The 27,964-nt window shown below is 40.9% G+C and overlaps 1 protein-coding gene and 1 pseudogene across 1 annotated transcript in view; one reads left to right on the top strand and one right to left on the bottom strand.

The window, feature by feature from the left end:
• The window catches only part of LOC147015483 (fibrillin-2-like), a 269,758-nt gene that overhangs the window by 17,734 nt on the left and 224,060 nt on the right, over window positions 1-27,964 (top strand). Inside the window, exons 5-9 of the mRNA XM_085850274.1 lie at window positions 3,574-3,669; window positions 8,478-8,573; window positions 10,791-10,988; window positions 13,496-13,621; window positions 22,346-22,471. Of these exons, the coding sequence (XP_085706400.1) occupies window positions 3,574-3,669; window positions 8,478-8,573; window positions 10,791-10,988; window positions 13,496-13,621; window positions 22,346-22,471 (642 nt within the window). The remainder of the gene's footprint in view (window positions 1-3,573; window positions 3,670-8,477; window positions 8,574-10,790; window positions 10,989-13,495; window positions 13,622-22,345; window positions 22,472-27,964) is intronic.
• On the bottom strand, window positions 55-2,750 carry LOC147015485 (uncharacterized; annotated as a pseudogene).

The raw sequence follows: 27,964 nt of genomic DNA, 5'->3' as shown, positions 1-27,964 counted from the left end.
CTTACGAAATCGTCAACTTGATCTCTGACCTTGTCTAATAAAAGCTGTCTCAAGAGAAGGTAGCGACGCAAACCAGAAGTTTCTACGATGATTCTGTACCAAACCATCAAAAATCAAATGTTTTGGATGTTTGACCTCACTGTGACTTTGACCTTTGACCGATTTTGACCAAAATCTAATCAGCACTAGCCATCACCCTCCTGAATCACGTGTTGCAATTTGACATTGGTCGCTTCTTCCGTTCTCGAGTTATCGTGTCTACAAACAAACAAACAAACAAACAAACATACAAAGAAACAAACAAACAAACAGAAACCGAAGTCATCAATATACTTACGAAATCTTAAGATTTCGTAAGTAACAAACAGACAGACAGAGGTGAAAACCTAATCTCCTTCCACCTTTGGTGGAAAAGGTAATTAATGATATAGTCCAGGCAAAATGTCGGATGACCTCACACAAATTGCAACAAAAGCAAACTCAACAGATTTTGATTCCTGGATATGTCCTCAGTAATAAAAAAAGTCCTAAGGGATCCTCTGGGGGGAAAAGTCCTGAAATCATGGAAATCCAATATGGCCGCCACCCGGCTTCGGGTAAAATGAGAAAATTGTAAAGATTGATATTTAAATATGTAAATATATGTTTTTTCTGCATTCTAATTGTTTCTAGTTATGGTCAGTATATTGATATTCCAGAATAATTTGTCAACAGCAAGGCATTGAGGGCTGCATCAACAATTAGGTGTGCGCGAACTGCGTGGGCAATGGCCATGCCACTAAACGTATGAATCACTGCATTGGGGGCATGTATAAACTCCATCAGTTCATGAAGCCCGGATGACACCATCAGGTGTCCAATACATCCGAGGAAACTCATCTCTGAGTGGAAGCCGCCCAAGCTTAGGACAATCCCTTTCAGATCACTTCCCATAGGCTCCGACTTGATGATCATGAGGGCCTTCCACCAGAGGGGCTGATCAAAGGTGATTACTGGAGTGACACCGTGGCATTGGGCATGTTCACTGACAAACATCAGAGTCGAGTATATGCATGTGCTGTCACTCGAGTTCATGTCTATCATGGGCAGAAACATGATAGCCGCCTTGCCAGGGTGGTCACCCTTGTGTATGAATTGCATCATTCCTGACCATGTAGGTCTGGGGGACCTAAACAAGATGGATGTCTTCCACAGAACATCAAGATTTTCAGAGCAATTCTGGGCTTTTAGGTTGACAAGTTTCTGGTATGTCACTGCTGTCATCACGTGACTTTCTTCCTTGTGGTACCGTATCTGCACCCTTCCAACCATTGTGACATCACAAGACATCACCTTAGCCCTGGGTATTGGCCGGCCTGATCTGGTTCCAGGGGTGATGGCAGCAATCATCCCCATGCCATGGAATGTGCCATGGCCATCCAGTGTGCGAATGTTATGGTCCACATTGTCAGCTGCATACTGCACAAACTCTGTTGTCAGGTTAGGGATGTCTGTTCCATGTGACCGAGCAGTATTTCTTTCAAACTGATGCACCTCTTCATATGAACAGCAGAACCCGTGATGATGAAGGGAGTCAATGAGAAATCGTGATGCGAAGTGGTAAGATAGCTGCACACCCAACCCAACCTGCAGTGGTGCCAGTAAGACTCTGGGTCAAGTTGCCTGCACTATGGCTTGCCCAATTGAAGCCACTTTAACACCATCTTTCTTTCCCACAAACAGTCCTTCAAGCAGTACCAGCAGAGTATCTCGTAAGTATTTAATGCCAGCCTCTTGCGATTGCAGGTCATCACCACATGGGTAGACTTCATGGGATGTTTCAATGGTTTTAATGTCTTCTTTGATGAGTTTGGCAGCGGCCTGTACAAGCTTGATTTTCTCTTCAGTAGTGTCTTTTTCCTGCTGCTGGTTGTTGTAATATTCCTGAAGCACTGCCCTGGCTGTTGTCCTGAAGGTGACCACGTTCAGCTTGCCGTTGATCGCAGTTTGGATTATCCTGTCACCAAAGTGTTCCCACAGCCTCGCCTTCATGTGGGTGGAGCTGTATGCTTCGTGGTTAGTGCCTGCCAGTTTCTGTGTCATGAGGTCAATGAGGTCATTGATGGTGATCTGCTCATCATCATTTTCCTCAAGATATCTTGCCACTTGCAAGAATGCTCTGGCTTATCATCTCCTCGAGGCCGTCCAAGCTTTGTTCTCTTGGATTCTTCGGTGTCCGTGATCTGAGCTATTGGTATCTGTTTATTTGTGCGAAAGTTAACACTGCATGTCTGGTGGTAAACTGCATCTGCTGCGTGCAAGTCATGCACATGAAGAATCCGTGCCTTCACAGCATCTGACCAAACATCGGCTCGTTCGCGGCATATTGCCAGGAGCGTGTCCTTCAATTCAATTGTCTTTACTTGAAGCACATCCTGCGTCTTCTGCTTCCTCCCAAACTTGGCTGGTCTACCACAGAAAAGGCAATCAGTGTTGAAAGAAAACCCCTCCTCAGATGACCGAAGTACATGTCTATCACTGCTTGTACTGGCCTTTGACTCTTCTTTCCTGGTATCCTTGGCTATCTGATGTGGGTTGCAGTATATACGCCGGCAGTCTTTGTGCATCCTTTCCCCAGGTACAGTGTGAATGCTGTCTTTCCTTGCGCTGCTGGTCTGGTTGATGGCTGAACACCCCTTTTCTGTTAGAGTTGAAGCTGATGGGCCTCCTCCATCCTGTTTGCAGATGGCACACCTTTCAGGTCCCTCCATGCCTGAAAATAAAAATCCAGAATAAGTATAATTTTTTTAAAGTTTGAACTGACTATGTTATATTAACAAATAAACATAGCTATGGTATTTAAAATCAGAATTTGTCTTAATCCTATTAATGTATTAGCTATAGCCAGGCGTTTATCCTTTGTTTGGACCGAATATGCACAAAGTGCACATGTTTCAAATGAAGGGGGTAGGGGTAAGCAAATGGAAATAAATTCAATAAAAATTAATATTGTGTGTTAATTCTTTCACAAGAGGATAGTACTAATGTCTCTGTATCTGGAAATATATCGTATGTATACCTGGGGATACATATGTTCTTATATGTACAAACTTTCTCAAGTCAAAATATTTTTTCAGGACAAAAAAATTGACATTTTTGGACAAAAAAGCTATAATTTTTTTTATTTTACCCTCAATACATTTCACTTTTTTATAATTATTCTTGTATATCAATATACTGACCATAACTAGAAACAATTAGAATGCAGAAAAACATATATTTACAAATTAAAATATCAATCTTTACAATTTTCTCGTTTTCTCCGAAGCTGGGTGGTGGCCATATTAGATTTCCATGATTTCAGGACTTTCCCCCCCGGAGGATTCCTTAGGACTTTTTTTCTGTCATTGAGGACATATTCAGGAACCAAAATCTGTTGAGTTTGCTTTTGTTGCAATTTGTGTGAGGTTGACCAAATATTTCTGCTGAAATGCCTGTACTAATAATCTGAAGACAAGTGATAAAATATGACAACACATTTAGTAGAAAAATGCAAAAGCAAATAAATGATTACTGTTACTATTCTCTGTGTAGCCTCCCAGTGCAGCATCAGGTGCATGAATGGAGGAAGCTGTGCAGAAGACCACTGTTCCTGCGTCTCAGGGTTTACTGGAGCTCACTGCGGACAACGTGAGTGTTTTTCTTTTCACGTATTTTAGCAACCGTCTCGTTAAATTGCAGTGCACAAAGTTTTGAGGATTAACGTTTGGACCCCAGTATAATATAGACTAGCATTTCAGATCTGTCGGTTCACTGACGGGAAAAACAGTCTTTGCTGCGATGGCTAATCTATGGAGCAAGAACAAAAATGAATCCTTGAAGATTCTATCCTCTGTGAGGGGATAACAAGTGTCACAAATTTGTGTTTGCAGGTTCGCCACATGTTTCCATGTACCCATACACAAACCTTCCTCTTTTTAATTTTTTTGTTTGCATCATAAGCCTTCTGAGGAGTTCCCTGAATCCACTTCCGTTGGTTTCATTGAAATCCATTAATCCATTCTCAAGTTATAGCATGACAAACAGACAGACACAGCTCCTTTTATAATATAGATTCTTGAGTTTCCATAAGTTATAAAATACATATCGCACTGTACTAGTTTCTGCTCTATTGGTTTGTTCAGTGATGTCATAACCTCTAAAATGTACATTTCATCAAGTGCCCTCGAACAAACAAACACATATTCGATAGCAAGTGCTCATTCGCAGCTGCATGAGCACACTGGAGACGCTCATTGGCACAAGCTGTCAGAATGTATAATATTTGAAGATATTCTCCAACCACACCCATCATTATACATTATTAATTCTCAAACCCACTTAAAGCCCTTAAGAAATGCTATTACAACACTCTTTTAGGAATGTGTGAATCCATTGTGAATTATGAGTTTGATCGAAACTTGCCTGTTTAATTTGCACAGTGCAAATTCTTTGCGACATGTGGTTGCACTGTTTGTGCCATCATTGGTCAGTGGTGGCACTCTTTTGATCATAATGGATCTGAAGTTGCCATGTTCATGTAATAGTGGGTGTGACTGTTTTTTTTTCTGACAGTGAGGACTGGGGTTACATTATTTCATGGTGTTTTGACAATTCATCATGGTCAGGGTGTTCAGATATTTATCTTAAAATTTGTCGTTATATTTTTCATTACATAATTGGTATGTGGTGAGATGACTTCCCACACTATGGATCAAATTATTTATAATTTCTCAATTATATTTGTTCATGAACTGAGGTTAAAAGCTCATCAGAGAAGGGGTGTGTGGTGAGACTGATTAGATTGTCCCACAATAAGCTTATAGCTAAGATTGTCCTTTATTGTACCTGTATTTTGACAAATTATCCCACCTGTAGTAGAATTAATAGTCCTGGAGATAGCCTGTAGACAAATTGATGCAAAGAAAGTTGTCCTGTATTTTGACAAATTGTTTCAAGATGGATTGACTTATTAAGCCTCGATGTTGTTAGATTAATGATCCCACAGTGCAATGCCTAAACTTACACAAATTGCTATAGTTGGTCTCTTGGTAGAAAGATTGTTCCACAGAAAGCTTGTGGTTAAGTATGGTAATCTCATTGTATGACAGTTGGTTGAATGATACCTCCTCGAGAGCCTGTGGTTACATTACTCTTCTTAGAATTTGCCTTTGGTTAGAATACTGATTCCATGTTATTTTTTATGGTTTCCTTTTCAAAATACGAATAACATCAACAAGATTTATGAATGTTGTTCCTTTAAAGTGAGCATGGAAACTGATAATCTGCTGATGATTTTGTCATGAAATTAATTTGTAATAGGCAACCATCTGTGTAATGTGTGCTGGCAGGATAGCCGAGAGATATGCAAACTTGCTTCTGAGCTGTTTAGGCTGGGTTTGAATCTCCCAGCTCTCCCAACCCAGTTAGAACCTGTCTTGCTGGTGTTTTGCGGGCAGGGGAATTCATCAATGTGTGTGCGGTCATTCAGATAGATATTGAAATGGGAATCTCACTGACAATCATTAGTTTGTGGAAGTTATTTACTGTATATATCCTACGGTGTCCTTCGCGAAGACGAGGTGAGCTATCGCCGGCACCTTGGCCAAATTGCAAATTCCTGCACACGTACTTGAGTATCCAATGTCAAAGTGATGACCCATCCAGGATTGTAACCCTTGCCAAAAAATGATTTGGTTTTAATATACAGGTTTTAATATTCAGGTTTTATTGAACAGTACTTACAATAATTAATTTGTCATTGTTTCTGTATGTGCTCCATCATTCTTCTGAGTCAGTCTTTCCGCATACCATAGCGGGCAAGGGGGCGAGGTCAGAGGGGAAGGGACGGAGGGAAGTGCGAGAAATTTATCAGGGGTAAAGTAACTTTCGGGCTTCCATATATATATATATATATATATGCCCCTTCTTGAGGACTAGTGCAGAGTGCACGTTGCCACGAGCCCCGCAAGGTGACTAAGCCAAAGATAACGTGCCACATCTCAAGGTGGGAATGCTCAGGCGGTGCGTCCCACAGAGGTACACACTACAATAACAGACCTATACACGACTAGGTCAAGGATCTTTCGCCTCACGCATCTTCTCTTCTCTCTCTCTCTCTCTCTCTCTCTCTCTCTCTCTCTCTCTCTCTCTCTCTCTCTCTCTCTCTCTCTCTCTCTCTCTCTCTCTCTCTCTCTCTCTCTCTCTCTCTCTCTCTCTCTCTCTCTCTCTTTCCACCCCTCTGTCCCGTCTACTTTGGACACACAAAGAGCATCATTACTGACTTGCAAACCCATTTTCCTCTGGCACGACACCGCACCCCCCATAATGCACAACACCACACCTCTCACTCCCACATGTTAGACACCAGTATTCCTCCCTCCTACCTCTCCCTAAGCGTACTGGGTTGCGTTGGTCCGCCAACTGCACCAGGTATTCCGAGGCCGTTTATTTTCATCTTCTCTTTTTCCCTCTGGGTTCTATCTAATCTACCTCGGGTTTGTGTGTGTTTGTGATGGCGCCTGTCCTCTAAGTTAAGATTGTGGAAATTCTAATGGGATAAGTGTGCTCTGTGTCTCCTTTTGTAAGATTGCTTGCCTTTTGCCACACCCCACAAATTCCTTGCCATCCCCTGCTGTCCAAACCCAATAAACCCAATTTTCTGTGCTACATACCTTTCCTCGCTTGATTGTAAATAAATGTTTGTATAGAAATGTTCCCAGCCCGTTTTTGTCATTTCCTTCATTGGTCCAGCATGGTTCGTATTCTAGTCAAGCTGGGACATTATCCCCCAACGATGTTTTTCTCGCCGTAAATTATTGGCAGTTAAGCTCGGCTGCATCTGATCCGGTTTTCGCAAGGCATATCGAGGGCGTGTCCCCCGGTAATTAAACCACGTGACCTTTAGCTAAACGTTATTAGATGGAGAACCCTAAGTCACGTGGTCGAGTTATTGGTGTTCACAGTCGATTCACGAACTGCCACGTCACAAAGTTATTTGTGTGCGATGGCCTGCGATTCTGGTGGGAACCTGAGGTAGCTCACCCCTCGTGGTCTTCCTCACCCCTGACCCTGGGTCTGCAACAATATATTTTACAGTAATTGTAATATGACTTTACAGCTTTATGTCGCTCTTATTATGTATAGCTTGTAAGTTGTAAAAGTCAGAAATAACAAAAAAAAAAACATAATGCCTGTCAATTTTGTCCCCGGCACTGGAAATTTTACAAATCACACCCTGGTTTGTCGATCCACCATTCATCGCTGATAGTCAAATATCGACAGAAGCATTTCCTTCTTCTGGGCACAATTGGCATTTTATTACTCACTTTTTTAGCTCGTTACTGATTAGATAAGGCATACCATCTCTCCGACATTAACCCATTCTGCCATTGGGATGTTGAACGTTAATGCGGTGTGGAAATCTCGGCTGAGGCCATAGTGCATAGGGCCTTATGCTTGTCAGAAAACTATTTATATTCCCTTTGGGTCTGGGACTTGGGGGGGCTTGGAAGAAATATAATGTTTTCATTGCCCAGACTGTCATTCTTTCATCCAGTGCCTTCCAATCAATCATCTGAAGAAATATTTTGAGAAATTCTGACGCCTGTAATCTGTTGCATCTGTGAACCCTGAGCCTGAGACATGGACCAAACCTCCCCTCGGCCGACCCAAACAATAACATTGGCATTAATTGTGGCCATTGAAAAAGTAGTCGTATTGGTCAGTTGTTCATAAATGTTTGCTTTTTTCTCCCTCCTCTTTGTATTGCCGTCAGCGACATGATGGGTGGTATTTACTGGTATTGAATATTTTCTTGAAATGATTTTGAGGATTATACTGTTAGCAAAATTTCTTTGTTTTTCCCACAGTTTATAAGGCTCATGGAAGAGCTGTCATGCACACAAATCACACACTGACACAGGGTTTATCTTCACTATATCCTCTAAATGCTGAGTGTCATGCAAGGAAGTAGCACATACCATTTTTATAGTCGCTGGTGATTCAGCCAGGGTCAGAATCTCACCACAAACCTACTAGTCATGGAGCAGATGATCTAGCCACAATGCTACTGAGTGTGGTGTCCTCATTATGTCAGTGTATTTAACCTTTTGAAGGCAGATTAGCCAAATTACATTTTTGGGAAAGTTTTAACCTCAAGATGATTATTGAGTCTTTTCATTCTCTTGCCTCCTTCCCCCCACTTCACCCCAACCCTCATGATCTGCCTCAATCATAAGCTTCGGTTGCATTTTTTGCATACACCCTATAAACTATTGTTATATTTAATGTTATGGCAATTCTGTTGGGAATACTATTTATTTCTGTGTCCTTGCATTTCTGCATTCCTGTCTACATGTCATAAATCCTCCCTTCCTCCCTGCCCCCCCCCCCAAGGTGTGTTCCCATACTTATGCATCACCCTTCTTATGCTGTTCTAATCTTGTGTTCCTGTACAGCTGTGTGCGAGTCTGGCTGTAAAAATGGAGGTCGATGCATTGCCCCCAATCGTTGTGCCTGCGCCTATGGTTTCTCCGGATCTAAGTGTGACCGAGGTATTTGGGAAAATGTATCTTTTTAACTTGGAAATACTGTAAATGATGGACAACTTGTATGAAAACAAGGTAACCTGCAATGACAGATAGTTTGAAAGGTACACATTTTTGCATTTGTTTCAGCATGTTCCCTTTTTATCATCCATGCAGAAAACAGATGTTGTGTTGAGGTTATGAAAAACAGTCTAACAAATGTGCTGTTTAATTCATCAGACTATTATTACATTTTAAATTGCATTACAAAAACTGCAAGGTAATATGCCTTTAACGTTGAATTAATTTTGTGGAAATTCTTGAATATCACTGACTTACATGGATTTCTGAACTTGAAAAAGTATTATTTGTCTTGGTGAGGTGTGTGCCAACAAAATGAAGTGCAAGCAGATGCAAGGCCCATGAGCCACGAAACACCTTGGCATATGCACAAGGAGCAAGTGAAGGGAAGTGAACAGGGAACACGTTTCCAGGTCCACCCATTGTTGGCAGAGCACTCTGCAGAAATGTGGTTCCTCAACACGACAATCCACCTTACGCATGGAAAATGTGACCCGGCGAGGGTACACCGGGTGTTGTGACTCACTGTGGCCCGGCTCAAGAAGTAGGCGTATTGGACGCTCTCGGAGAGAAAAAGTGCGATAAAGTTGGCAAGTTCTCAGGTGTTGGTTTCGTCCCAAGAACAGGTCTCAAGGGTTACTCCACACTTGCTTTCAGACGCCACCCATAATTTTTGGTTCCAGACACCAGACTTGTTCTATTTTTCCACATTTCCGAGGCAAAAAACATGTCTTCATCATCAATCAGCAAACAACATACTTACAGTGCACCATTTCCTCATATTTCCAACAGTTGTCATTTAATTTGCCAAGAACAATTACTTGTAAGAAAATAAACCCTTATGTGATTTGACATCTTAATGATATTACCAGAAAAGACAATCTATTTGTATTTGATACAATTTCACAGTATTTCCTAATGGTGACAATGTAATGCATTTTTAGAAGATTATTTATTGCAAGTGTGAACAGAAAGATATATTTTGGGAAAATAGTCATTACAGTTTGGTTTGATTATCATTGAAGAACACGAGGCTATGAGTGAGTTATGTGGAAATCATGCTGGGAACCTCACTAGAGTGGTGTAGTTTGAATCAACAGGTGTTGATGTGTCAACAACATAATCTAATCGAACATGAATGCATGGACTCGTTGAGTTAGTGGTTTGTACAGTGATTATGTACACAACACCAACTGCTTGTAAATTTCTTTCGTTGCAATTGGAATGATGGCACACGAGACAAATATCTCTGCCAGATTAGTCCTCATGAAAAATCACTCGAGTAGTTGAAATTGGGGGCATGGGTTCAATCATTGGTTGTGTGGGTTATTCTTTTTAATACAGAGGTCAAGGTTCGTGTATGAGCTAACCAATAGACGAGTGGTCAAGGTACTGACAACACAGCACTAAAAAAACAGGGATGCAAGGGATGTAGTGATGAATATGATCAGTGAGACAAGAAAATGATGCAGGTGGATAAGAGGGACCAGTACGTATGAGAGACAAAATGAGATGTTAGTGAGTGACAACTGCTACTTTGAAGGGCAAGAACATGAGTCATACTTAGCCGACACTAAACTTATGTTTATCAGTATTCAATAACAGTGGCACAAAAATGATGTTTTACTATATACTCTCAGTACAACTGGCACATTCAAATGGATGCCATCATATGAGAAATACAAGTTTAACACCTCTTTCAAATGATAGCATCTTTTTAAGATTTTGCACTTGCGTACTGAAAATCAGAAGGTCGTCCAATGGCAGGTGTGCTGCATGAAACAAACTTTAATGCTTAAAACTAATAAGTATCTTAACTGCAATAGGAAGTGAGGTTCAGCTGACATTTTTGCCATTTGCCCATCATCAGAGCAAAATAAGCTGATTAAGAACTAATGCTCAAACCATTAGATTCACCTTGCTTCCCACGGTGGTTGACATACTCTTTTTCGCTTTCAGTTGAAAAAAAAAATCATTGTTTAACTTGTCCATCGATGCAGACTGACGAAAGCTTTGATGGAGACAAAATGTTCCATTAAAATCTGGTTTCCTTTTTTTTTTGTCCCAAAAAGTAAAATAATAAAAGAAATCAACATTATGATATTATAGCTATGCTATGGACTCAAGACTGATTAAAGTTGTGCATATGGATGTACTACACAGATTACCGGACAGGGCCTTGCTACACCCAAGTGAGCAACCAGATGTGCCAGGGTCAAGTGAGTGGCATCGTCTGCACTAAGGGATTGTGCTGTGCTACCATTGGGCGTGCCTGGGGACACCCATGCGAGATGTGCCCTGCACAACCCCAGCCCTGTCGCAGGGGATTCATCTCTAACATTCGCACAGGCGCCTGCCAGGGTAATGAAAATGCCAACTGCTCTTTTATGTTCTTCCCACAACTCTTTGTACACTCTATGTTAACAGGAATATCATGTTATTAGTGTTGTGTATGAAATCCACACTTATTGCACGATGTTTTCAAGTGTTGTCAAGAATCTCCTGTAATCTCTGAAATTCACCTTGCTCCAGATGTAGATCACAACTTATTTATACTACCTGATCTTAGTAGTTGTCCAGGCTGGCATGATGGCCTCGACGTGCACACACTCGATTCTAGGCTGTCTAGTCTGGCTTTGAATTTTTTAAAAAAATTTTAACGAAAAAGCAATGACAACAAATATCAGTGCCCAGTTGTTCCATGAAAATGGTACAAAAGTGGTTGGGAAATAATTGTCCCACAGTGTCATCTACCGGATGAGGAACATGACATCCACGCCTTCAGCAACGCTGTGTACACCCACCCTCTTCCCACAGGTGTAGTTTTTTGGTTGCCATTATCTGAAAGCAGCTTGCACCTTTTTATGGTTGCTGTTGGCTAATACCAGCTTTCACTTTTTTATGGTTGCCTTTGGCTAACACGAGCTCAAACAAATTTTTATGGTTGCTGTTGGCTAACTATCTCATACACCTTTTTATGGTTGCTGTTGGCTAACTATCTCATACACCTTTTTATGGTTGCTGTTGGCTAACACTAGCTCATACAAATTTTTATGGTTGCCCTTGGCTAACACTAGCTCATACACATTTTTATGGTTGGCATTGGCTAACACTAGCTCATACACCTTTTTATGGTTGCAATTGGCTAACACTAGCTCATACACCTTTTTATGGTTGCCATTGGCTAACACTAGCTCATACACCTTTTATGGTTGCTGTTGGCTAACACTAGCTCATACAAATTTTTATGGTTGCCCTTGGCTAACACTAGCTCATACACATTTTTATGGTTGGCATTGGCTAACACTAGCTCATACACCTTTTTATGGTTGCAATTGGCTAACACTAGCTCATACACCTTTTTATGGTTGCCATTGGCTAACACTAGCTCATACACCTTTTTATGGTTGCCATTGGCTAACACTAGCTCATACACCTTTTTATGGTTGCCCTTGGCTAACACTAGCTCATACACCTTTTTATGGTTGCCATTGGCTAACACTAGCTCATACACCTTTTTATGGTTGCCCTTGGCTAACACTAGCTCATACACCTTTTTATGGTTGCCATTGGCTAACACTAGCTCATACACCTTTTTATGGTTGCCATTGGCTAACACTAGCTCATACACCTTTTTATGGTTGCAATTGGCTAACAACAGCTCATACATATTTTTATGGTTGCTGTTGGCTAATACTCGTTCATACATACTTTTATGATTGCTGTTGGTGAATACTCGCTTGTACACATTTTTATGATTGCTGTTGGCTAATACTCGCTCATACACATTTTGATGGTTTCTGTTGACTAATGCTATCTCGTACACTTTTTGATGGTTGACCTTGGCTAATATACAAGCTCATCCACCTCATATCAAGGGTTACACTACCCCTCTCTGCTACCTGAGTTGCCACAAACTGGTGCAAATCTGGATGGGTGTGTTTTAGGAGACATCACCTCCTTACCGCATGGCCATTGGCTCCTAAAGGTAGCTCATACACCCTTTGTCAGGTGTTGTTTTTAATCCTGGCAGTGTGTCAAGAGTCACCTTCCCCACGAGCAAAGCCAGTGAGGGGTGTCAGTTTATCACCGACAACTCGGCCATGCGGAAGGTGACACTGAGTCGCATGATATCAGCAGCAGTCCCAAAAGACTGACCTGATGCAGAATCCTGACCCAGTTATAAACTGTCATCTCGGTGTTTCACAGGAGAGTGATTCATCAATGTGTGTGCCATTCTTCGGATGGACATTACACTGGGTATCCCATCTGCCGGCGAATTATTTGGTGGAGATTAAACATCCCAATGTGTCCTTCGCAAAGAGTAGGCAAGTTATCACTGCCTCTCTGGCCAAATTCCAAATTATTGCCATAACTTAGAGGGTATTTCATCAGCGGTCTACCAATGCCCTCAGAAAATTACGCTACCCCACAGCATCGTGCTGCATATGAAAAAAGAAGTAATTGTCCCATATTCCACATTGTTTGCAAATACACAGCTGCTCTGACTCGCATGATCAAAATACTGAGATGTTGATATAAAGTGATAAATTACCAGGAACGTGAATGCAACAATAAACTTTAACAGCAGAACACCATTTAATTCTTACACTGACGTATTGTGCTCTACATGGCAAATACATTACACGCATCGTAGAAATTGGGAGTCTTGTCTGTACCGAACACGAGTTGTAATTTATTACCAGAAGTTTTCCATGTGCTTGTGAAACATTTCCTCAACGAAATGAACTGTGGTTGTCATGTGCTTATGTCAAACTGCAAGAGAATAATAGAACTTTCTGAGTTTTTAGGACGGTGTATCAGAAAGCGATACAGGATGTGCACAACATCGGTTATATTTTGTGCAGATGTTGACGAATGTCAAGCCATTCCTGGGATGTGTAAAGGAGGAAACTGCAAGAACACAGTGGGCTCTTATGAATGCAAATGTCCTGTGGGTTACAAGCAGACTGAAATCTCCCAGCAGTGTGAAGGTATGATTTCATATCACATTGGCAAATGTGATTGTTCAATAAATGATAGAAATCCTGTTTTCTTGCAATATATATATATATATATATATATATATATATATATATATATATATATATATATATATATATATATATATATATATATATATATATATATATATATGTATGAGTTGTTTCTCTATGAAGCCTTTCCTTTGATATTTAAAAAAAATACAATTCCATACCCCTGAGCCCATTGTCCAGAAATGATTTGGTGTACCCCATTGTTGTAATACTAGCTCAGTTAACGTCACGATAATAAAATAATAAATGCAATTCTTAATCAAATTAATGTTAAAACTAGAAATAACATGACTCAGTCCAGTTGGCGGGGCGAGGGACGGAGCTTGACATATGCGTCGGCCCTTCCACATCACGTTCGAGGGTGAATTATTTCTCAGCAATCAAAGCAATTACATTTAAAAAATATATATATATATATATATTCCGTATGCAGAATGTAAATTAATCAGCAAACATTCCACAGTCTCCACAGGATTACAATGGGTGCAGTTGTCGCACGATCCTCTACGACCTCGAACAAGGAAATGAGCCCTTGTGGCCCATCATTGCCGTGTTGCACTCCCTGGTTAATTTTTTTTGCAACAACAATTTTAGTACAGTGGATAAGCTCTCACATTTTAACAAATTGTGCATTTTATGAGAAAAGCATGAAATTTCTAGCATAGTTAGGTCATACCATAATGTTTATTTTCGGATGTGGAGGGAAGTCAGATTTGACCTCTGAGGGGACATTGAAAGGTCAAATCCAAGATGTCCGCTAGTCACCTGGGTCTAATGTTCAAACGTCCTTAATTTTGGAACCAAACAGTGTAGAAAAACAGAAAAACAATCAGACTGCGCAAAAAAAAGCCTCAACAAGACAGAAGAGGGGAAAGGGCACCAGGAAAAAGAGTGGCACCTTCCACTGTGATGCCAAAGAACTGGAAGGACTTCCTTCGATGCGATGATAACAAAACCGAATTGTTTGCTTTCCTGTCATGTGTAGTTGTTCATCTTCCTCTAGCAGAGGGCAAGGAACTGTATGCAACAGATGGAAGTGGAGTCCTTTGCTCTCCGGCTGAGTCATACTTGGCCTGCCTTGCCCCATGTTCGCAGGAGGAGGCCGACACTCATCTACTTCTGCATGTGGCAGATGCTGTGCAAAAGGGGTGTTAAAAAGGTGACCATACGTACCGTTGATACTGATGTGGTAGTACTGGCTGTAGCTTCATTCAGCAAGACAGCTCCTAATGAGCTGTGGGTTTGCCTTTGGTGTCGGGTCAAGCTTTCGTTACACAGCTGTTCACGAAATGGTTGCCACAATGAATCCAACACAGTGTCTGACTCTCCCAGTCCTTCACGCTTTCACCGGGTGTGACACTGTATCTGCATTCGCTGGCAGAGCAAAGAAGACTGCCTGGGAAACTTGGAAGTCTTTCCCAGAGGTGAATGATGCTTTCAATGAACTCCTATGCATGCCAAGTGAGGTCAGTGAAGGATCAATGTTACTGTTAGAGCGATTTGTGGTGCTGATGTACGACCGAATCAGTGAGAGCATGGAAGTGAATCATGCCAAGAAACAGCTCTTCACACAGAAGTCTAGAACTCTAGAGAACATTCCTCCAACCCAGGCAGCACTCAAACAGCACATCAAGCGCACTTGCTACAAGGCCAACTGTTAGAACCAGGCATTGGTCCTGGATCCTGAGATGCCAGAGCCATCTGACTGGCGCTGGACAAAGGAAACAACTGGGTGACAGCCGCTTTGGACCACTCTCCCCGAAGCATCAAAACTGTGCCATGAATTGATTCGCTGTTGCTGTGAGAAAGGATGCACTGGACGGTGCAAGTGTGCACTGCACTGTGCTTCTGTTCTGGAGGCTGTTAGATTTTGATCACTATCATTACCATCATCATCATTGCTATTAATAAAGTATTAAATAGACTAGCAGCATGGGACTATTCTATTAATTTTTTTTTGTATTATTATCCCAATAGTGTCAAAATGGAAGCGAAGTTTCACTATATTGCATAGGTCCAATCCATTGTCTTTACCAAAAGAATGTCCAAAAGTTTTTAACGTAATTTGACCTTGACCTTGATCGAAATGCATTTCCTTGGCTCCTGGTGATCTCATAAGTATCACCAAACGAATGGCCATTCCAAACTTAGTTGGAAATGACACCTTAAATGTTTTTTTTACACTATTTAGTTCCAAAATTAAACGCGTTTGAACATTAGACTTGGTGGACTGGCAGCCACGTTGGATTTGACCTCTCACGGTCCTCAGAGGTCAAATCTGACTTCCCTCCACATCTGAAAATACACCTTATGGTATTCACTAACTATGTCAGAAAATTCATGCTTTTCTCATAAAACGCACAATTATTGTGCTTATCCGCTGTACTATTTAAACATCAATGTTCTTGATGATTTGCTAAAGTCCAAGTAACTCGATCTTGATCAGGTGACCCAACTTGTACATATACATAAATGCAAGGCGTTTCCCACTCCAAATCCACAAACCATATTCCCTAATTTTCAAACTGAAACAATGGTGTCCAAGAAAAATCACTTTCTGCACAATCTGCACAAATATTTGATAATCGGCTATTCGACCTCTTCGTGAACCTCCTGTCTGGAAATATTGCCTCTCTCACACCGAAAACTGCTTATTTATTGACATTGGCATTCTTTTCACTGCACCATGAATTGCAGGATGTAAATTATGTTCCACGAGATTAGCAACTCCTGGTTCCTGCTACCTTGTACATTCCACCATTAGCACAGTGGCTAATGTATTTGCCTTGGATTGAAACTTGGCATTCACTGAGCGACTGAGAGGAAGCACAGTATCAGCATAAACATTCTTGATGACTGCACAATGAAAATGGACGTTACACCTCACTTACAAAAATTTCAGTAGTTTTTATGAATAGTTTTTGGCAAAGGGCTGGCAGGATGGCCGATAGGTACGTACACTCGCCTCCAAGCTGCCGAGCCTGGGTTAGAATTCCGACCCAGCTATGAACTGTTATCCCGGTGTTTCACAGGCAGGTTGACTCATCGATGTGTATGCCGTCCTTCGGATGGACAATAAACTGGGCATCCCATCCACTGGAATTAGCCGGTGGATGTCAAAGATCCCACCGGTGTCCTTCGCAAAGTGCAGGTGAACTATTGGCGGCACCATGAACAAATTCCAAATTCCTGCCCTGACTTCCTGAGTCGGAGTGGCGACCCGTCCAGGATTGTAGCTTCGTCACTGCTTTAGCAGAGCCCACACATTGCATAATGCATGGTACATGATGATGATGTTATTCACATCAGGGAAGTGATAAAAGTACATGGTGTCGATAAAATGTACATGTTTGGTTGTAGCTTCTCCAGCTGCTCTTTGTGAGACACCTTCCCTTACATACACACATGGCCCCATGCTTTGCTCACGGTATCACTAGAGGTGTTAAGCGATGGTCCCTGTGTGGAGGACATGCATCCCACTTTTGTGGAGGTGCTTAAATCTCTTTCCGGTTTACTCATTGAAAATTCCAAATCACAGGGAATATGATTCATTGCTTCAGTACTTTCCGACGTACTTCCTAATGGTTGTCGAGTCCTCTGCAGTTGAAACACAACACCTTGCGCTTGTCCCACATCAATGTCTGCAACATCATTGCACCAAAGATGCACGTCTCAGTGAATGGGCAACATTGTCCTACTCTTTTCTTGTTATTTTTATTCCTTGTGATGAACGATCTTGAGTCACTGTGCAACATCCTTGACATACATGCGATAATGTACATGAATTGCCTCCATGAACCTGAGATCAAGGTAAATAAAACAAGGTGGTGTAAACAGAAAGTAATAGCAATTATTTTTCTGCTCTTTTCCATCCAACCTGTAGCTCTTGTGTTAAATGTATAAAATTCAAATTGTAATGAGTTTAAAACAATTCACAAGCAGTATATAATGTGTCATTGTGAAATGGTGTCTGCATTGTTGTATATGCATATTGATTGTTTTCTCTTTGTTGTCGCATATGGCAATAACACTCACCAAATGTGCTTTCAGTGATCATGACAACATTCTCACACGCTCTGTCTGCTGTATTTGGCATTCCGAGTCCTACGAAAATGCTCCAAACTTGTATATGTTTTAGATTGAACTGTTCTCCAATGTTTAAGGCTCGTGGACGAGCTTGTAGTTTTTCATGAATTACAACATTAGGGGACAATTCATGCCAAAGCATAACAGTACTGTATATGGGATTTTCATGTGGCATCATGAGCAATGTGCTCAGGTGGGAATGCCAAACACACCAACACATCACCACGATGTTTTAAACGACTTCTTCTTTGTCTCCTTCTTCTGTCAACATATGCCACAGCATGGGGTCATGGGATCATAGAACATATTATATAATTGGCCAAAGTCTTTCATGAAGTGGCTTGCCAAGTCTATTGTTTGACTGGAGCTGGTTAAGGCAGGAATTTTGAGTTTGGCTAGTGTGCCAGCCATAACTCAACTATTCTTCGTCAAATGATAGTGGAATCTTGAAAGTTGACAAGCAACAATGCTAGCATATGGACCCCAGCTTAACATCCAAATGATGGACGATGCACTCTTTGGTGAAACACCCTGCCTACAAAGGACCAAATCCAACAGTTCGTAATTGGCTCAAGAATCTCTCTCTATCGAGTGCAGCCTGTGGCTGCTGGTTGCATCATTGGTTGGGACGCGGCTATGCCGCTGATGCAGTGTCCCCCTTACCAGTACACGGTGCTCATTTTGCTGACCTCGTAAGGATGACAGGCTGAGTCAACCTCCTGGTGTATTTTAATTCAGAAGCCAATGGGGTTTGAACTCAGGACCCTAGGATCCCAAGCCACCACCCTCACCACTAAGCTAACACCAGATTTAACGGCTCAAGAATCAATCACAGATTGATCAAGATAAATCAAGCAACATCCTGTTTGAAATCAAACTCGAACTATATACAATTCAAAAAGTGTGTTTGTGTTTGTGTGACTTGTATGAACTCCTGTACCGCTGGACGGAATGAGTTATAAACTGGGGTGTGTTCAGCTACCAAGCAGCTAGCTAGTGCTTGCCAAGCTAGGCGTTCCTTATCATCGGTTTTGAATGCGGTGCTTAAGCTATTTGGCGAGCACTCCACAAAAAACTTGGTAACCAAACACACTCATGGTGGTGTGGTGTGAATATGGAAGCCATTGAACACAGACAGTTATTTCAGCTCAGTTATTTCGATAAGTATGTGTTATTAGTTGGAACCCTTCCTTCTGTCTAATGGGAATTACATGTGTGTGCTATGAGTTATTTTTTTAGCTAGGTGTTTAGATCTTCAACAACTACATCCTCTACATCACCAACTACAACAACAACGCCATCGCCCACGTGCATCGTGTCACATACAGGGGTGAGGTTCCCTCCGCCCCCTGTGAGCTCATCCAATCAACGTCGGCCACGAGTCGCCGGACAACCCCCTCGTCCAATCCGGAGGCGAGTACCTCAGAGCGTTTCCATCGACCCGCGGGGGAGGGGAAGGATAAGTCGAGTGGTGAGCAGTCATTGGGGGCGATTGGCTTGGTCGACGAGGGTTCTGCACAGTGGTCGTGAGGAGCAGGTTTTTTCGGCAGACCAGTGTCTTCGTGGCGACTGCGGAGGGTCTGCAGTCCGGTGGTGATTTGCTTTGTCTGTGGCCGTGCTGGCTGGCGTCCGTGGCACCATTCTTGGTCCCCGTAACTTGGTGCGGCATTGTTGGCGGTGGGTTTGAGTCCCGCCACCGGACAAGCTTGAGTAAACCACACGAGGCGGGACAGGTACCCCCGCCCGGCTGAGGACCGAAATAGACCCACGGGGACCAGTTTCTGTGTGTGTGTGTGTGTGTGTGTGTGTGTGTGTGTGTGTGTGTGTGTGTGTGTGTGTGTGTGTGTGTGTGTGTGTGTGCGTGCCCAGTCTGTTAAGTGGAGCTGTTAAGTGTTTTCGTTCCTTTTCATTACATTTCTTATTCGGATAACACTGCTCTTTGTGTGCTTCCCTCCCCGATTATTATTGTAAAATAAATCCCCTGTTAAATGTTCCAGTTCGTTGTTTGTGTTTTCTTTCATTGACCCAGCATGGTTCGAAGTTGAGAAATAGCGAGGCCGTTTGGGCCGGTAAGTTGTCATTGGGATCGGCGTGGCTCTGGTAACTCCGCTCGGTTATGCTGGATCCGAGTCGGTACCTGCGACTCGGTCCGTACAGAGTCAGCCAAGGGTGTGGTTTTCCCTGGTAGTTGGACGACGTGGGTACTTAGGTATATTGAAATTAGGCAATTAACCCTACCCCACGCCGTCGAAGTATTGGCGACCACGGTCCGCTAAGGGACTCGTGACCTTCGGACTTATCTGAGAGTCACGACCTAAATTCCTGGTGTTCGGTGGGAGACGACTCCACTGCTCCAGATAGTGGTCGTTTATAGTCACTGAACCCCGGCCCACAACAATATTTGGGGTGTGTACTGGAAGGTTTTAGGTGGTAAAAAAATAAATTCATTGTCCTGGGGGTTAAGGGTGGGGGCGTATCCCAATTGTCGATCTATGTAAACATGTTCGGGAAGCACCACTCCCGGTGAAGTTTGTATTCCAACTAGATCATACAAAAATAGTCAAATTCTGGGGGAAGTAACCTGTTTGTAACGATGGGTTCTTTGGTAGGATGTTAAACTACACACAAGGATAATTATAACACTTCTCATATATATCTCATAGTACTACAACACAAACTGATATTGAGACAAGCCGGTAGGCGACATGGGTGGTCGCTACATAATTGCATACTAGTCATACAGTTTTTGACGGATCGGGCTGAAATATTTTGACAAAGAGGTTGATTATAGTGCGCATATAAGCCTGGAAGTCGATTTTTGATTTTCGAAAAAATATATATTTTTAGGATTTTTCAAAAATTTCAAAGTCCCGTTGCTAGGCAACGGTGGTGTCCATAGCAACGGTGCTCAAAAGCAGAGAACTAGATCCTGGTATGAACCTACCTGTAAAGTTTCATCAAAATCGGTTAACTCCTCTGGCCTCCAGAGCTGTCCATTACATACAGACATACAAACAAACAAACAAACAAACATAGACAGATGGAAAAAGTGAAAATAAGGGTACTTTAGCGACCGCCCAACATACAGACAGACAGAAAACCTGAGACTAAGGGTAGTCTAGCGACCACCCAACAATGGAAATAATCATTGGTGTTATTTTATATTACATGCAGCGTTCACAATTTTTTTTAATTTGGTTCTCCAATGAATGAGTGTGTACTAGTAGAAATGGTTTGGTACTCACAAAATATTTTTTGTCAGCTTCGAGCACGTTCATCTGCTCTCCCAATCGTCACTCCGATTTTTGATGCGCCTCTCAGCTTGGTATGCATCTTTGATCTCTCAGAACGCCCACTCCAGTCGAGACACTCGCAAACCGCTCTTTCTTTCGTCCGAGACGTTCCTGAGCCTCCCCCTCTTGTTCTTCTTCTTCGCTGGCGCGTTCTCCTTCAATCTTTGTTTTTAATCTTAAAAGCTATAAACTTACAATTTAGCTTATAAATTATATTGTCAAAATTTATAAACTTAATTTTGTACACTTAAATTTTGAAATCTCAGTATATCAGAATTATCATGGAAGAATCTTTATATACACGAGATGAGAAAACCTTCCATCAAAAGCCTCTGTTGTGGTAGTTTGCTTTTCAGCTTTCTGAGCATCTTTGAAGTATGCATTTAGTTGTCTGTTTGTTGTTTATTTTTTTTTCCCCGCGCATGAGTACCTGTGTTCCAGTTATGTGAACCGTTGATTATATGTATCAAAATTCCTTGAAAGGAGAAACAAAACAATATATCACCAAGCGATTGTCCACAAAGAACCTCCAGCTTAAATCATGAACAGAGATTTCCAGGTCATCCTGATCCACTAAGAATTTCACCTGTCGGAAACCTCCAAAGAAACCAGGACAACTTATCAAGAATGTGAGTTCTCCATGTCTCCGTGTGTACCTTTCCACTTCCATTAGTCATCCTCAAATATTTGATCACAAAACAAGTGAGAAATATACTTCCCCCATTCTAGAAATCCTTTGATGATGCTTCAGGTTTCTACATCAAAGGGAAGTCTGCATTGCGTCCACATCGATCGTTGGTTGCGTTGAACTCTAACTTGATTTGGGCTGAAATGGCCATTGCATCGTGACAACAAACGACAATGGCTTGTATACCTTAACTTTGAGGTCTGACATTAACAGATTGAAAGTTGATGGAAGAAAGCCTGGAATCAAATGAGAACTTGCACTCAACAACGGCTGTAACAAAAATATATTCTGGTTGTGCCTTAAGTATATTCCCCCAAGTATGTTTTCCCTTTACACAAGCATTCCACTGGCATGTCACATTGCAAGAGGTCATTTTCTTCATGCCTGGTAATTTTGAATGATCTCATATTGAGGAATTTTCTTTGGCAGACACAAAGCTAGCAGGAAATTAGAAAATGGGTTTCACCGAGCATGTAATCTACTCTTATGCTGTAAACAACCTCGTAATTTGAACATTCAAGCTCCTTATGGTACCTTAACTTTTTCATTCACTTTTTATATGAAGACATAAAATCTTGTGTTCTGTGCGTACAGATATTGACGAGTGTCAAACCATTCCTGGAATCTGCGATGGTGGAGAATGCAAGAATACGGTGGGAAGTTACCAGTGTACATGTCCAAGTGGTTACATCACCGGCCCTGATCAGTCCAGGTGTATCGGTGAGTGTTTCATCATGAAATTGTACCTTAAAGATAATTATTTCAACTCAAGTTTTGCAGCTTTTATTTACTTCTCAACATTAGAATATATATATATATATATATATATATATATATATATATATATATATATATATATATATATATATATATATATATATATATATATATATATATATATATATGTTGGGACACCCTTGCCATTTGAGTTCTCTATTCTCCGGATTAATTTCTCAATTGAGTTGAATTAGTGTAAATTTTAAATTCCGGTCCAGTGAGAATGGAACACTGTATCACTGAGCACGTCATCCTTCAGATGGAGTTAGAAATCCTCCTGTTAGAAGTTAGAAATTCGCATTTGCTTATGGTTGTTAAGATACCACATTATCTTTAGGAAAGAGGAGACAATTGTGTGTGGTTATTCTGATAGAATTTATTGCTTGTGCTTGGCTGTAGAATTACGACTTGCAGAGGTTGGGTAAAGTGCTGGGATATGGACATAGTACAGGCATAGTAGGCATAATATCCTTTACTAGAGCTTTCACTGTACCTTGTGATAGCAATCAATGGCACGAAAAGCAAACTAGAGGAAATAGTTGTACAACATACCATGATTTTGCAGGGGTCTGAGTGGTATTTGGGTTTGCGTCATGAGGATGTAGCCATGCACAGTTACTGCAAACACAGCAGAGTGAATGCAAAACCACATCGTATATTCATGTATATACAAACTCAATAAATCAATATGAAAGAGCAAAAATATATCATTGTTATATTTATGTCTATTGTAATTTACTGAAACACAATACTCTCAACGACCTACTTCCTTGACAGTGTCCTCTGGAAAAGTGGAGTCATGCGTCAATGTCCAGATGATGGATGTAAAGGCAAACATATTGTTTCGATAAAATGGTTCTTTCTTCCTCAACTACAACATTAGTGATGTGGTCATGTAGTGATTAATAGTAGGTATCAAGAGATATAGCAATATTTATTGTATTGTCATGTACGAACGATTAAACAGCAATCGTTGTTGGATTGGTGGTTGCTTTATGTTTACCCATTTATACATGAAAATACAATAAGGATCACCAAATATTTTTGATACCTATTATTTAGTTTGTTTGTTTATGTTTGTTTATCTCCCTTGTACCATTAGGTGCATAAAGCTGTTTTCGGCAGCTTCATTAGCTATGGGTTACAATCCTGGATGGGTCACCACTTCAACACAGGAAGTCGGGGAAGGAATTTGTAATTTGTTCAGTGTGCTGTGGCGATAGCTCGCCTACTCTTCGTGCAGAACTCCGTGGGATCTTTAACGTCCACCAACTAAAACTGGCAGACGGGACGCCCAACTTAAAGTCCATCCAAGGGATGGTAAATACATTGGTGAATCGTCCTGTCTGTGGAACACCAGGGTGAAAGTTTATACCTGGGCAGAGGATTCAAACCCAGGGTAGACAGCTCAGAGGAGAGGCCATCAATAGCATCCACAAGCGAATACAAAAGAGCAAACACCACTTATTATATTGATTTCACATGCTCTATAGCCTTAGCAATTAATTTAGTATTTTTTACCAATGCCACCGAGGGTAGATGGAGGTTACATTTTTACCCTTGTCTGTTACTTGACGAAAAAAAAAGAAAACTTGTCCGTTTGTCTGTCCGTTTCTCTGGTTGATTGTCTGGCTGTTTGTCATACGATTTTTGGCCACAGTTTTCAAGGAATCGGTTTGAATTTTTTGGTTTATGTAGGTGACTGGCCAAGGATGGCAACGCTAAATTTTGGTGAAGATCCGAATCCAGATCCAGATCTGAGGATTTAAAAAAGTGATTCTTCACCATTGAGAGATAGCGCCAAAAACAATATATAGCACAATATCTCAAAAGGTTATTGATGGATTCACACGGAACTTGGTAGACAGGTTGGGAGTGCCACGAGGAAGAATTGTTTCAATCTTGGTGAAGATCTGAATCTAGATCTGGATACAAGAATTATTTAATTTTCAACTGATTCTTCAGCATTGAGAGATCAGGCTAAAAACGATATTGCATGATATCTCAAAAAGTTGAAGACATATTTGGATTAAACTTGGTGAACAGGTTGGGTGTGTGTGACAAGGACTAATTGATTTGATTTTGGTGAAAATCTAAATCCGGATCTGGATTCGAGAATTTTTCAGGTTATTCTTCACCATTGAGAGATGGGGCCAAAAACTATGTATAGCATGTTATCTCTAAAGGTTGTGGACGACTTGTGACAAAATGAGGTGGAAGAGTTGGTGAGGTGACAAGAACAAGCAAATTCGATTTTGGTTAAGGTCCACATTCAGATCCGACCTCTCAGTGGCATGTAAACTATTCAGCCTGGCGGTGGTATGTTCTTTCTCGAGTGTCACTCCATTTCTCCAAGTTGTCACCCTATGAGTGAATTTTCATTTGTATGTTTATCTGTCTGTCTAACTGTAAGCAGGATATCTCCAAAAGTTATGGACGGATTCTGATGAAACTTGGTGGCAGGTTAGGTGTCTGCCAAGGACGAATTGATTTGATTTTGATGAAGATCTGGATCTGGATCCGGATCTGAGAATTTTTGAAGTGGCTCTTCACCATGGAGTGATAAGGCCAAAAATGACACAGCGCACAATATCTCAAAAAGTTATGGACATATTCAGATGAAATTTAGTGGACAGGTTGCGCGTCTGCTATGGACGAATTGATTTGATTTTGGTGAGGATCCACATATAAATTATTTTTATTTTTTTGTTCACGTGTTTATCTTTCTCTCTGTGAGCATGACATCTCAAAAAATTATGGACTAATTTGGAATAAACTTGGTTTATAGGTTGGATGTGTAACAAGAACAAATTGGCTAGATTTTGGTGAAGATCCAGATCCAGATTCCATAATTTTTTCAGTGATTCTTCACCATTTAGAGATAGGGCCAAAATCTACATTTCACACGATATGTCAATAAGTTATTTACGGAGTTGGACAAAAGTTGGTGGACATGTTTTGTGTCTGACCAGGATAAATTGAAAATATTTTGGTGAACATCCAGACCCGATAATTTTTTTTTAAGTGGTTCGTCACCATTAAGAGAAATGGGGCCAAAAACAAAATACAGTATGGCATGAAATTAAAAAAAGTTGTGGACAGATTATGACGAAATTTAGTGGATGAGTTGGTTAGGTGACAGGAACAAGCTGATTAATTTTTGGTTAAGGTCAAAATGCAGATCCTGCTTATCAGTGGGATGCAAAACTTAAACTGTTCAGCCTGGCAGAGATACACACTCCACCACGTGCTGTTCTTGTTTCCGCTGCCAACTGAAGGTGGACGGAGGTTATGTTTTCACCCCTGTCTTTTTGTCTGTTTATCTGTGAGCAGGATATCTCAAAAAGTTGTGGACGGATTTGGTGAGCAGGTTTGAATGCGGGACAAGGACAAATTGATTTAATTTTGGTGAAGATCCGAATACGGATCTGGACACTCATAATTTTTATGGATTCTTTACCATTGAGGATAGGGCTAAAGATGATATGTAGTTCAATATCTCTAAACGTTATGGACGAAGTTGGACGAAACTTAGTGGATAACTTGAGTGTACGACAAGGAGGAGTTCATTCAACTTTGGTGAAGATCTGTCTGAATATGAGAATTTTTTTAGTGATTCGTTGCTATTGAGTGATAGGGCTAAAACAGAAATGTATCACGATAACTCAAAAATTTACGGACGGATTCGGACAAAACATGGTGGATGAGTCGGTTCGGTGACAATATCAAGCTGATTAGATTTTGGTTCAGGTTTAAATCCAGTTCCAGCCTACCAGTGGGATACAAAACTTGCACTAATAAGCTTGGTGGAGGCATGCGCTCCACCGAGTGCCCTTCTAGTTTCCAAAATGTAATCCATGGACTGATGCATAATGCATACACCTGTGGGCACCTATGAGAACAATCTACATAATTGCTGTTTGTTATTCACAAGACAAATGCATGTATTGTGAAGGTTTTATAACTGCTTCAGGCTTTGAAGCTTTTGCCATTTGCTTTGGACTTTGAAGACGAGAGATAGACAAACACATCCATCAAAGATTCCAATATTTTCTCAATGCGGCAGAGATGTTTAGTTATTTTTCTGTTGATGGGGAAAAAATAAACTAGATTTTTTTTTTAATTTAATAGTACATATAATCCACCCAAATTCTGATGTAAAATAATATTGTCACAACACCACGTAATGTATTTTTATTGTTTTTTTTTTTTGCATTGAAACTGATATTAGCACAAAGTGGTGTAAAAGTTTTTTTTTAATAACTCGAGTTCCTCAACATGCCTGATTAACCTCAAAATCCGACAGAACTGGGAAAAAGCCAGCATATTTTACATTCTGTCTGAAAACATGAACATTCCTGTGGAATAAACGCCACATGCGAACAGCCTGTGTTCCATTTTAAATCTCACTGTGGGTTGTTTATTTAGGTGTTTGGCCAGAGTTTTCAATGAGCAAATTCGGTGCCATATTCGTTGCCATGGATCAGTTGCAGAAAAATGTTCATGTTCCTTTTGCAAACTCTGCTGATTTTTAATATTGGTATGTAAAGCTATTGTCACCTTTCAAATATTTGATTCACAACATCTGGTGAAGAGCCTGCAGCCATTTTGGATAATCTGTTTGAATTCCAAAATAACTCATCCTGACCTGACCTGACCTGACCCAAACAATACGTTTCTGGACAATTTCTTTGTTATATTGTCTTCACTTGAAAGTTCAGAAATGCATTGAAAGCCACAGTGGAAATGATGACAATGTGAGAGTGATGTCGAGGGATGGGGTAAGTGATTACAACATTAATCAGAATTTTTTCATTAAAAAAAGAAGAAAACACCCACTCTTGTGGGAAGGGGTTTGGTTCGGGTGGATTATTTGGAGCCCTGACCAGACACTGGGTACCCCCAGGATGTATGAAAATGTGATGGAGATCAGCCAAGTCATTTTCAATTCGAGAGGGTTCACACATACAGAGCATACATGTCGACATACAGACACATACATATACACATGCATTCATATAATTGGCGAATTTTAGTATGATCTCCTAAGTAACGAACATAAGCACTGAAGTAAATGGAAAGGTACTTGGTAGAGTGCATTCCTCTGCTTCGCTGAACAGTTTATCTTTTGTCTTCCACTGAAAGGCCGGATCCACATCCTTATCTTAACTAAATTCTAATCAGCTTGTTAATCTTGTCAGCAACTCAACTCATCCACCAAGTTTTGTCAAAACCCATTCACAACGTTTAGAGATATCATGATACATACATATACAGACAGTGCTTATAAAAGTCGACACCCCCTTTCACAAATTTCACCTTTTGTTGCCGTATAGCCTGGAATTAAATTGCATTCAATTAGACTTTTTCTACATTTTATTTTCACATCATAACCCGCAACTTCCAAGTGAAAAACAAATTCTACAAATTTCAGAC

The sequence above is a fragment of the Eptatretus burgeri genome, chromosome 12, assembly GCF_056783735.1.
Source record: "Eptatretus burgeri isolate ZD-2024b chromosome 12, Ebu_testis_v1, whole genome shotgun sequence".
NCBI classification, from domain to species: domain Eukaryota; kingdom Metazoa; phylum Chordata; class Myxini; order Myxiniformes; family Myxinidae; genus Eptatretus; species Eptatretus burgeri.
The sequence above is the reverse complement of the archived record's forward strand: the minus strand, read 5'-3'. Positions and strand labels throughout refer to the sequence as shown.